A 12195-nucleotide genomic window follows, 5' to 3' on the forward strand; every position below is an offset into this window, starting at 1 on the left:
GGGATGGAATTTCACTTACTGCAACTAAAAGTAAAAGGATTCTTGTTAAGCATGCCAGTGTTCTCTCAACAGTACATGAAAGTGCCCACCTGGAATGAAAAGAACACCTTATTTCCAGTGGAGACCATTGCAGGTGTCATATTTACCTCCCCAGCATCAAGTCTAAAACGATACTGCTGTTAACAGTACCAATTTCAGCAAATGACACATCAATGAACACTTAAGTTTGGATATCAGCTTTGACCGAGAATCAAACCTGGATTGCTGTCATTGTAGTCCAATCTGCTGACCACATACAACACTGACTCTCTTAAAGAGAATTCCTATAGTTTTTTTCCTTTCATAGAATTTTTTCAAATTGACATATATGATAAGAAAATTTGTGCTGAAAACAATGAACAAATAAAAACAATGGGTCACCAGGCTTGTTTTTGTGAAAAATTGTGTTGAACACACCCACTGTTGCTAAAACTGCCAGTGATTTTTCAACATTCTCATAATTTTCTACTTTTTATAAATACCAACCAAAATATACATCAAGACAACACAATAAGGTTTATTCTTTTTACAGATTTTATTATCTACTTATTTGATATCATAGTCATATTTGTTATACTATATCCTTACAATAATGGGTACAAATGAAAAAGAAAATTGTTTCATATTCACTTTTGTGAACTTTTTTCAATGAAAAATACCCATACTGAAGAATATTTTTTTAAATTTTGAAAAAACTGTTTCATAGAATTTTTTCCTATTTTTCTTGTGTATAGATAATTGTATTGCGAGCATAAAAATGGCTAAACATGTATGGGTCACCAGGCTAAATTTTATGTTAAGACCGCTAGAATACAACACCTGTTCGGACGGAAGATGGTGCCAACCTGGCAAAACTGATTACATGTATGTCTGCTAGAAGTTAAAAAAAAGTTTTAAAAATTCTTAATTCTCTCTATAATTGAATACTTAATAATCTGAAAGGTGATATCGTCTTATCAGTACTAAGTCAATTGTCTTACATTATATGAACAAGTGTCTTTGTACTAAAATGCGATATGAAAACACAACCACAAAAATGGCAAGATACCTGTCAGGCATGATACTTGTCAATACAACATAAACCAGTATCAACATTTGATTACTGATAAAACTTATCAAAAATGTTATTTCATTCAAGATTCCTCATATTTAAGATTGTCTGTCACATGTTTCAACAAATGTTGACTTCACTTCAGTTTTCCATTGAAAGTGTCGGCTGCGCAGAAAATTGCGCATAACAAACTATAGGAATAAATTTTATTATTATTCCCTTTAATGGACATTTATTTTCTCACCATTCGGTTTACTATTACTTTCATATTTTTTATGGCAAAAACTGTGCACTCGAAAAGTAAATTCAAATGTAGTAGTCCATGACCAGTGTGAGATACACAATGTTGGAATTAAGACTGTCTCACATGGGTGCTCTGTTTGGAATTATACTGACTGTCTCAAAGGTGAGAAAAAAGACACCAGCACTGATTTTTCCAAGAAGAAGACTCACTTGAAGGTAAATTCAAACAAGCTTCAAGCTTTCATTACAATTCAGCATAAAATAAAACATTATTCCCTAATAGAAACCTTACCTAGATAGACATTCTTTCATTGTAGTATAATATGGAAACTTTGATATGATTACAAAACACTGTGGAATATAACACCTCATTTTGTCGTCATCTGAATGCTCTTGTTCCGCAAGGTCAAGGTTGATGTACGCATTGCCCTGATCATCCTAAAATAGAACCCACAGATTGTAACTTTAATATTAAACATTATAAGGCTCCTTTTAAGCCAGTTCATTCTTGGTAATACATAACCAGTCTATATTCAGAGCACGTTTATTGGGTTAGTAAGTCAAAAATATATAAATAAATCTGTGAAAATTTATTTCTAATGTCATGTAATAAAACACTAAGTCTTACTGAATGGTTTTATTGGTTTGCAGTTCAATGGTTAAAACTATTGACTCTCCGTGCTCGGAACCTCCAGCAATAGTTTTAACTATTAACCAGCCATTCTAAAATTGTACGCTACATGGACCGGCAATATATATGAGGAGTTATGTAATAATAAAATGATATAAAATGCTTAATGCAGGTAACATGAAAATTAAAGTAACATGCATTGTCCTGAAAACATGGGTGTAAGACTTATAACCATTAAATGTAAAATAATAGAAGTTAGAATATGGATAATAACAATACTATTTTGTAAGCAGAGGTATGTGTTAAGACTTAACAACTGATTTTATACATTGTTCCACTTTTTTAAGGTAGCAGACTCATTATCAAAATCGACAGTTTCCCTAAGGTTGCAATTTCTCAATAAGTAATTCAACGTTCTTTGGATGTAAATATAGCTCAACGCGCACATGGCTTTCCACAAGAAATGGAAAATGGGGAAATCACATAAAGACAATACACATTATTGGCACCAATTGTCATCATGGTCCATTACCTTAACCCTTACCCTGCTAAATTTCTATAATGAACTTGTCCATCTTTCAATTTGGACAGGTATAACCATTAACTGTTAGAATGGGTGCTTACCAAAAAAGATACTGACTGAATAGCAAACAGTGCAGATCATGATCAGACTGCACAGATGTGCAGGCTGATCATGATCTACACTGGTCGCAAAGGCAGAATCAATCGTATCCAGCATGGTAAGGGTTAATGCAATATTTACAATGTCAAAACACCCATCTATTCAGAGTTCAGCTGAGATTTGAGGTCAATCTCAAAATGCAAGCATCTGATTGGTTGTCTTTAAGGCCCTGAATGTGCTTTTCAGGCTATCATAGCAAAAGGTGGAACAAACAGTAAAAGATAGACTCCATTCACTAGATATCCAATATAAAAGAAAAACAGAAATAATCAAAGCCTTAATTGAGATGTCTGATGGTTGCCGGGTTTTTTGTAGATTTATTTTCTGTTTAAATGCCAGTCTATGAATATACATGAATGAGAAACAAATACAAATACAATGTGCCTCATATCTAAGATGAACTTTGCCTGACCTAGCTCGTGATGTAACCATGGGCTGGAATATCTTATCATTGATAGATCTTATATAACCTAAATGGTCAGTGTGTGTGGATACAGGTTGAATAAGAACTGCTTGTTCATTGATAATTCATCCGCGCATTGTTCACGAATGAGACTATTTTGTGTAGCACAAGAACATCCTTTGGATGCGATTCATAATAAAATAAAGATGCTATATGATTGTCAAAAGTACACTTGTATCTTTGGTAGCGGAATAAACCCACAACCAAAAATATATTTTAGACTTGTATAGATTTATCTGTCTTGAAACTTTATTCTTTCATGTAAATTAGTTTTGTCATTATGAATAAAAATGACAATATTCTGCTTAGATTCAGTACAATCAAGTTATAAAAAGATTGCAAAATTCAAAACTTAATGTCTAACCTAAATTCCAGTCAAACAAAAATAACAAATCTGTGATTATGAATATTAATTAATGTTATACAGATCATATTAAGTTTGATAGTTACGCACCTTCGCATATTTTTTTTCTACACTGTCAACTTAATTTTCAACTAAAAATAGTGTTAAAAAAGTTAGAAAATGAAAACGATATGGATGCGAGCTTGATTTTTTTTTTTTTTGCTAGAAAATATTTTAAAAAATTTGAACATCTTGTAAACCACCTGTGTAAAATCTCTTGGAATGGGAGTCTAAAAGAAAATAAACAAGAGGGCCCTGAAGGCCCTGTATCACTCACCTGAAGAAAGTAGGTCAGTACGTCACATTCATGGTCACTGAAGTCAGTTTAAAGATCAGTGTGCAAGACTGTACATGTCATCAAAATTATAAGGCTGTATCTTAAAAAACAAAAAAGTAGGTCAGTAGGTCACATTCCACATGACACAGATTCAAACTGACCAAGGTTAACATTTGGACCAAGTTTCATTAAGATACAGTCATAAATGTGGCCTCTAGAGTGTTAACAAGCTTTTCCTTTGATTTGACCTTGTGACCTACTTTTTGACCCCACCTGACCCAGATTTGAACCTGATCTGAAGATCATCAAGATATCATTCTGACCAAGTTTCATTAAGGTAAGGTCATAAATGTAGCCTCTGGAGTGTTAACAAGCTTTTCCTTTGATCTGACCTGGTGACCTAGTTTCTGACTCCACTTGACCTAGATTTAAACTTGACCTAAAGATCATCAAGATAAACATTCTGATTAAATTTCATAGAGATATTATCATAAATGTGGCCTCTTAAGAAAGTTAACAAGCTATACATTTGATTTGATCTGGTGACCTAGTTTTTGAACCCACCTGACCCAGATTCAAACCTGACCTAAAGATCATCAAGATTAACATTCTGACTAAGTTTCATTATGGTATGGTCATAAATGTGGCCTCTAGAGTGTTAACAAGCCTTACCTTTGATTTAACCTGGTGACCTGGTTTCTCACTAAACTTGACCTAGATTTGAACTTGACCTAAAGATCACCAAGATTAACATTCTGACCAAGTTTCATGAAGATACATCATGAATGTGGCTTCTAGAATGTTAACAAACCTTTCCTTTGATTTGACCTGGTGACCTAGTTTTTGACCCTTCCTAACCTAGATTCAAATTTGACCAAAAGATCATCAAGATTAACATTCTGACAAAGTTTCAAGAAGACATAGTCATAAATGTGGCCTCTAGAGTGTTAACAAGATTTACCTTTGATTTGACCTGGTGACCTAGTTTTTGACCCCAGATGACCCAATATCAAATTCGTCCAAGATTTTATTGAGAGTAACATTCAAGTTTCATTAAGATTGGGCCAAAATTGTGACCTCTAGATTGTTAACAGTCAAATTGTTGACGATGGACGACACCCGTCTCTAGATTTGCCATGGTAATAAGGCTTTTGCCATGGAATTCCATGGAGTTCCATGGCAGTTAGCATGGAAATCCGTGGAATATTGAAATTTTCCATGGACATTGAATGGAACAGTAAGTTTGCCATGGATTTCCATGGATTACAGCTGAAATACTGATCAATTTCCATGGAAACAGGAGCTTTTGCCATGGAAAGTTGGACTTTGTAACATTTTTGGATGGAAAATAGCATAGACAATAACTTAGAAAATGTCTGTGATGGAAATTGATGGGAACTGTGCACTTAGAATTTTTGGGAGGTATTTCTTGTGAACATAGAATATTTTAATGGATTAGTATGTGTTATGACCAATAACTACAACTAACTTAATTAGATAGGTAAAACAACTGATGGAATTACAATAAAACCTGTCTTAAGAAGCCAGCCAAGGCAGTAGCAAAAGAAGTGGTTGCTTATGGCAGATGGCTGCTTCATGCAGGTAATTTATAGCATGAATGACCATTTTGGGAAATGAGACACTGGCTGCCTAAGACAGGTTGGCTGCTTAATAGAGGTGGCTGCTAAAGCTGGTTTTACTGTAAAACATTTATTGTAATGCAACTTGTCATATAAACTAACCTTGCAGGTAGATTCATTTTAACTAATTTTTAAAAATTAATTGAAATATCATGACTTTTTCTCCTAGAATAACACCAAAAAGAACAGCACTAACAATAGTTACATATATAATATTACAATTCTTTACACCAAAATTCATTAAAAGTTACCCTGCCAAGAGATTCTTAATTAATCAAGTAATAAATTATTCGGTTCTTTTAATCTTCTGTAGTGTACTTGTTGCTTGTCTCACAACAGGAGATTATCCCAGACTGCATGATAAGATCTTGTCTGCTTTATATTTAGAAACTCATAACAAGAGATCAACCAATGAAAATAAAGTCTGTGAACTACTTCTGGGGGCTGTAAATGTACCTCAAAAAGTAATCCTGAACTTTTTTCTGTTTAATATCAGGGTAAACTTAAAAAATAATGAGTATGTAAATGGAATAAAATCAACCTGTGGTACAAAAATGTTTTTAACATCCTAGATGTATCCTCCAATAGCTGACTGTAAATGACACATTTGCCCAAGAATATCAAAATTTCAAATCTACACAGGAAGTTCTTTGTTTGAGAGCAGGATGGAGTTATTTTACTGTGTTTACATGCAGCTTGGAAGTTAACAATTACTAAAAGAATACACCAGGTGAGTTCATAAAATTTATTCATGATTTTCCAACAGCAATGTAGAATACCTATAGCAATGTAACAAAACTAGTAAATGGATTCAAACAGGAAGCAGGTGGCTTAGCTTTCATTGTGTTATGCAACAAATGATTTTGCTTCATATATATTTTTGTTCATTTATTTAAAAGTTTTTGTTTTGCAAAGTTTTATTAAGCAGCTGCAGTTTCTAGTTTATCATGCTTTTAATTTACATTTACTAAAAGGAAAACTGGACACTTTTTAAATGAAATTATTCAGTGGGGTCAATAAAATTTAAGCCAGTATAGTTATCTCCACAGATGGCACTGCTGTATTACAGTGTAAACAATGCTACCAGTCAGCTGACCACTGTTTACTAAGTAAATTCAGAGAATTATAATATGTGTTTTTAACCTGTTATTAAACTGGTTTATTGATGTTGAACACATTTATGTTAAGGTAATGAAAATTATGTTTTTAGTAGAAAGAAATGTTTATGGATTATTTACTTGTTATTAATCAATGATTTTGCACTTTATTGAAAGTGTTCAACATTTTTTCGAAAATTTAGCAATAATACACATATAAAGCAGCTATTTGTTATTTAGGTACTATTTCTTTTGAATTCTGATATATTCAACTTCCTAGTTGTTTTCAATACTAATATGATTTTTAAATTTACAAAAAAAAAGATAGAATCTTTCAGTGAAGTCGATGTCTGGTCCCTTGGCACCAACATTAAATTATTAAGGAGCCTACTTATGAAAATCTATGTCTAACATTTAATATAAACTGGAATGTACATGTAAATGAAAATTGGTTATAATGTACAGATGTATGTGTTCATTTAAGAGGAGTCTTACAGAATACTATTACATAATTATATATTTAAGATGTTCAGGGAGATAATTTTAGAAAAAGATATTTTTGTTAATGTAATATCAAACCTTCCATGAAATTAAATAAAATAAAAAGTTGACATTACTTAAATTGTATTACAAAATTTGTATGTTTTAAATGTGTGCCAAAATTCAAAAACAAATTTTTTATATAATCTTATCCAAGGGTAAAGTTAGAAATTTTGTTAAATGTGCAGATATTTATGCTGATTAATATGTAACCCTCAATTTGCCACATCTGTAAAAAGCTGCTGATAAGATTTTTTTTGGCCCAATTATTCATCATGTTGTATAGTTTTAATTTCAGGTCATTGACATACCTAATAAATAATAAACCAACATTTTTTATGGACATCTAGGTTTTAAACTATATCTGTTTTTCAGGAGTATATAAACAGCATACATGAATGAATGAATGGAGATAATTCAGTTTAGTGACCCAATGTATTGTGTTCAAAGGAGACTCCATCCAACAATTCAAAGACATGTAAGTAGTTACTTAGTACTATAAATTTATAAATGTACACACTACCATTGTTCTATGTTTGATAGAAAGTGGGCAACTGACAATTTTCCCCGAACACGACTGAATGGATCAACTTTATAATTTCCAGCAGAACCCACGACAGGTTTTATAATTATCTCCCTTACATCAAGTCCAGACCAATATTTTAAGTAATGATTAAAAAAGTACCAAATTAAGTTATCACTCGGTAGTCAACACACATTGGTGTTAGTGTAGAATTTCAATAAGGTCACCATTTATACAAAAATAGTAATGCATAAGTTGAACCTATTGATCACTACCCCAAAACAGTTAATATCGTCTGCATGCCTTTTTTTATGGAACCTTATTCTACCTACATTTGAAATCAAATTGAAAAATATATTTTCTTGAAAATATAATAAGTAATGTTATTACTTGCTTAAATCTGCAGTATTAATTGCCTGTATGATAAAGAAGCACTTCTTTGAATACCATTTAATTTTGAAATTATGAAGTAAGGTCAAAACTAATGAAGAAACTGCTTTTATGGTTTAACTGGTTTAATATCTCTTGGTTTATTATTTCTACAGGTTAATGCAGCGAGGCAGCTGATGGCAAATGATGGCTTTGTGGTAGTTAATGAAACTACATGGTATTTTAAACTGATGGTGGCCAACAATGACAGAAATTTTCTCAACCAATAGTTACATTCAGTTGAAAATGATGGCATACCTTATACCGACTATACTGCATTATGATAAACAGTGGAAAACATTGATATACTACAATGACAGTGGAACTGAATAGAAACTGGTGACATTTTAGCTCCATATTATATGTACTATTTTCTGTTGCCTAGTGAAAAAATGTCAAAATTCATAAGCAGTTTTGTTATACTACAGACTATTATGAAATTATGAATTAAGATATGACATAATGGTTTCTGATTTTCCTTTCAGTCCAGTTATGTCACCAATAAGTTTCCTTGGTATTTCCACGGATTTCCACAGTTATTTACCATGGCATGCCGTCCGAATACTCCACGGATTGCCATGGAATTTCGCTGGTTTCCACGGTCATCTGTGGTGTACTATGGAAAGCCGTGGATTTCCATGGAAAGCCATGGATTTCCACGGAACTCTGTGGCATTCCATTGAAATCCATCAAACTCCACGGATTTTTTTCCGTATTTTTGTTTCATAAAAAAATGATGTAAATTGGTAGTCCGAATACTCCATGGAATATTTTCCTTGGATTTCCATAGAATTCCATGGCAAATCTAGAGACGGGCTGAGACAACTGACTGACGGATGACGACGGACAACGGGCACAGGGCGATCACAAAAGCTCACCTTAAGATTAGCATTCTGACCAAGTTTCATGAAGATATATCATAAATGTTGCTTCTAGAATGTTAACAAGCTTTTCCTTTGATTTGACATGGTAACCTAGTTTTTGACTCCACCTAACCTAGATTCAAACTTGACCTAAAGATCATCAAGATTAATATTCTGACAAAATTTCATAGAGACATAGTCATAAATGTGGCCTGTAGAGTGTTAACAAGCTTTTCCTTTGATTTGACCTGGTGACCTAGTTTTTGACCCAAGATGGCCCAATATCTGACTCGTGCAAGATTTTATTGAGAGTAACATTCTGACCAAGTTTCATTAAGAATGGGCCAAAATTGTGACCTCTAGAGTGTTAACAATCAAATTGTCACGACGGACAACGGACAGACAGACAACGATGGACGACAGACACAGGGCAATCACAAAAGCTCACCTTTGAGCACTTCGTGCTCTGGTGAGCTAAAAACTGAAAATATCACTTTTATTTCACTGATAAATTTCAGTATTTTACTGAAAAGCATAAAATAAAAATATAAAATTAGCCATTATAACTTTCAAATGTTAGTGAAGCAAGCATATAATTATACTGTTAATATTACCGTAAAAGGCTTTATCTAGTAGTGATTTCATGAAGTTTGGAAACACAGGTGCTTGAGGACATGCAGAATTATATTATAAATTAGTGGCTTTATTCAAGAATAATTAGCAAAGTCAAAATAACTGCATATATTACACAATTTACAAATTGACTATACAATAGACATGAAATATGTAACAGACATAAAAAGAGATAGAATATTAGCTTTCTAGACATAAAATACACAATACTTCAAAGTCTTGGACCTGCCAATTTTAGTAAGGTTTAAAAAGCATATCTGTTAATAACCCATCTTCACAAAAACAAGGTGTATACTCGCAAAAACAAGGTGTATACTCGAAAAGAAATCAAAACTAAGAATTAACATAAAAAGTTGTTCACACAGAAGACTGTTAAATTTATTAGTCACCTTTGTTACAACAGCAGCCAGGTTAAATGTCAGACATGAAGCAAACTTTTGTCCGTGCAGGTTAGTGAGTACAAAGGCATGGGTATAAGGAGGCGGTTTTGTCCGGAAAATTTTAAAACCATCTGTAATTATAGTAAAAGTAGTAACAGTAAGCTTCTGTCAAGAACATTTCATCATACGCAGAGTCAGTTTTGTTTTCTGGTATTTTAATCACAAAAGTTTGAGACAGTCTCATTCGGTAGCAATACATATAACTTAGCAAGTGACAAAATAAACAATGGAAAATTAAAGCTAACCATCAGAAACTAACATTAACAATGGAAAACTAGAGATGCTTTTGAGAAAAGCGCATGTCTCCCACAACTGCCCCTATGAAAAATGTCTAGAGTCTCTAGATGGTTTAGACGAGTGGATCCAATTAGATGGTCTGGACGAGTGGATCCAATCAGTAATTCAAGAGCCATAATTCAAAAGTGCCTGGGCAGATTTGGCTAGTTGTCGAACTTGGCTGAGGGCTTATGGTCAAACACATTTTGTTCAAGATTGGTGAAGATCGGATGAGAAAATTGTTCGACTTTAGAGTGCTGACAAGAGTAAAAAGGCCGACTTTTGGGTAATTCAAGGGCCATAACTCCAAAATGCCTGGATCGATTTGGCTAGTTATCGAACTTAGCCGAGGTCTCATAGTCAAACATATTTTGTTTAAGTTTGGTGAAAATCAGATGAGAAATGTTCGACTTAAAGAGTGCGGACAAGCTTTGTGACAGACAGACAGACAGACACACACACACACAGACTGGAGTAAATCAATATGTCTCCCACACCACTATGTGGTGGGAGACATAACAAAAGCTAACAATTGGAAACTTAAGCTAACAATGGGAAACTTAAGCTAACAGAGGGAAGTTAAAGTTAACAATGGGAAACTAAGGTTAAAAGTTGAAAACTTAAGCTAACAATGGGAAATTAAAGCTAGCAATGGGAAACTTGAGCTAACCATGGGAAATGAAATTAAAGTTAAGCATGGGACACTAAAGCTAACCATAGGAAACTAAAGCTAACAATTGGAAACTCGAGTTAACAATGAAAAACTTAAGTTAACAATGGGAAATTACAAAACATTGGGAAATTAAGGTTAAAAGTAGGAAACTAAAGCTAACAATGGGAAATTAAAGCTAACAATGGGAAACTTAAGCTAACAAGCTAATTTTAAGTACATGTCAATGTTTAAAAATACTTTTTCATTATATCAGTCAGTCTAGTCATTTCTCGTACAACTGAAAGTTTTTTATCTTTTAGTTCTGATTTTCTATTGTTATTAATGTATTATTTGTGTTTCTATTAATAGTATAAACATGGCTGTGCAAGATATTCCATCCACACCTACAATTCATCTTGCATATCATAATTTTCAAATATTAGAAGAAAATAATAAAGTACAACATATACTTTTCTTTCAAGTATTTCAGTTATGTAATGGCAGTTAATCTAACCAGTGTTCCTGGATTCTATACCAGTACAAACCTGTTCTCAACAAGTAATAGCCAACTTCCCCTTATGAATCAGAGGTGCAGGATGAATGAATTCAGACACAATGTCTTTCATCAAATCATCATGGAGATCATACGCCCCACCCGGGAATCGAACTCACTACCCCGTGATCCGTAGACCAATGTTCTCCCTATTGAGCTTAGCAGGGGAGCTGTTTTGAGCTCTATTTCATTATTATAGTAGTGTATCAAATTGCATCATCATTTGTTCATAAATTGCAGCAGGTAAGTCATCTTATACCCTGTGATGTAAGACAAGCTTTCACAGCACCAGCAAAAACATGGGCATGCAAGAAGGCTTTATAATATAGGGAAGGCATATATACTAAAGAGCTGTAACACAGCAAAATAAAAGCACAACTAGAGATGCTTTTGAGAAAGGCGCATGTTTCCCACAACTGCCCAATGAAAAATGACTAGTTTCTCTGGATGGTCTAGACGAATCGATCCAATCAGTAATTCAAGGGCCATAATTCGAAAGATCCTAAGCGGATTTGGCTAGTTATCGAACTTGGCCGAGGTCTTATAGTCAAACACATTTTGTTCAAGTTTGGTGAAGATCCGATGAGAAATGTTCGACTTAGAATGCGGACAAGCTTTGTGACAGTGCTGCCCAACGAAAAATGACTAGTTTCTCTGGATGGTCTAGATGAATGGATCCATTTTTGGTAATTCAAGGGCCATAGTTCCGAAGTGCCTAGGTCAATTTGGCTAGTTATTGAACTTGGCTGAGCACTTATTG

At 33.5% G+C, this 12195-nt stretch overlaps 1 protein-coding gene across 7 annotated transcripts in view; it reads right to left on the reverse strand.

Annotated features, from left to right (window-relative positions):
• The window catches only part of LOC123540106 (DENN domain-containing protein 3-like), an 83736-nt gene that overhangs the window by 45885 nt on the left and 25656 nt on the right, over positions 1-12195 (reverse strand). For 6 of the 7 annotated variants that reach the window (XM_053526292.1, XM_053526293.1, XM_053526295.1 and 3 more), the window contains one exon: positions 1626-1771. In XM_053526292.1, the coding sequence (XP_053382267.1) occupies positions 1626-1771 (146 nt within the window). Of the gene's footprint in view, positions 1-1625; positions 1772-9903; positions 10026-12195 lie in introns of all 7 variants that reach the window. The other variant, XM_053526294.1, reaches the window with a different exon arrangement.

This window comes from Mercenaria mercenaria, chromosome 16, assembly GCF_021730395.1.
Source record: "Mercenaria mercenaria strain notata chromosome 16, MADL_Memer_1, whole genome shotgun sequence".
Taxonomy (NCBI): domain Eukaryota; kingdom Metazoa; phylum Mollusca; class Bivalvia; order Venerida; family Veneridae; genus Mercenaria; species Mercenaria mercenaria.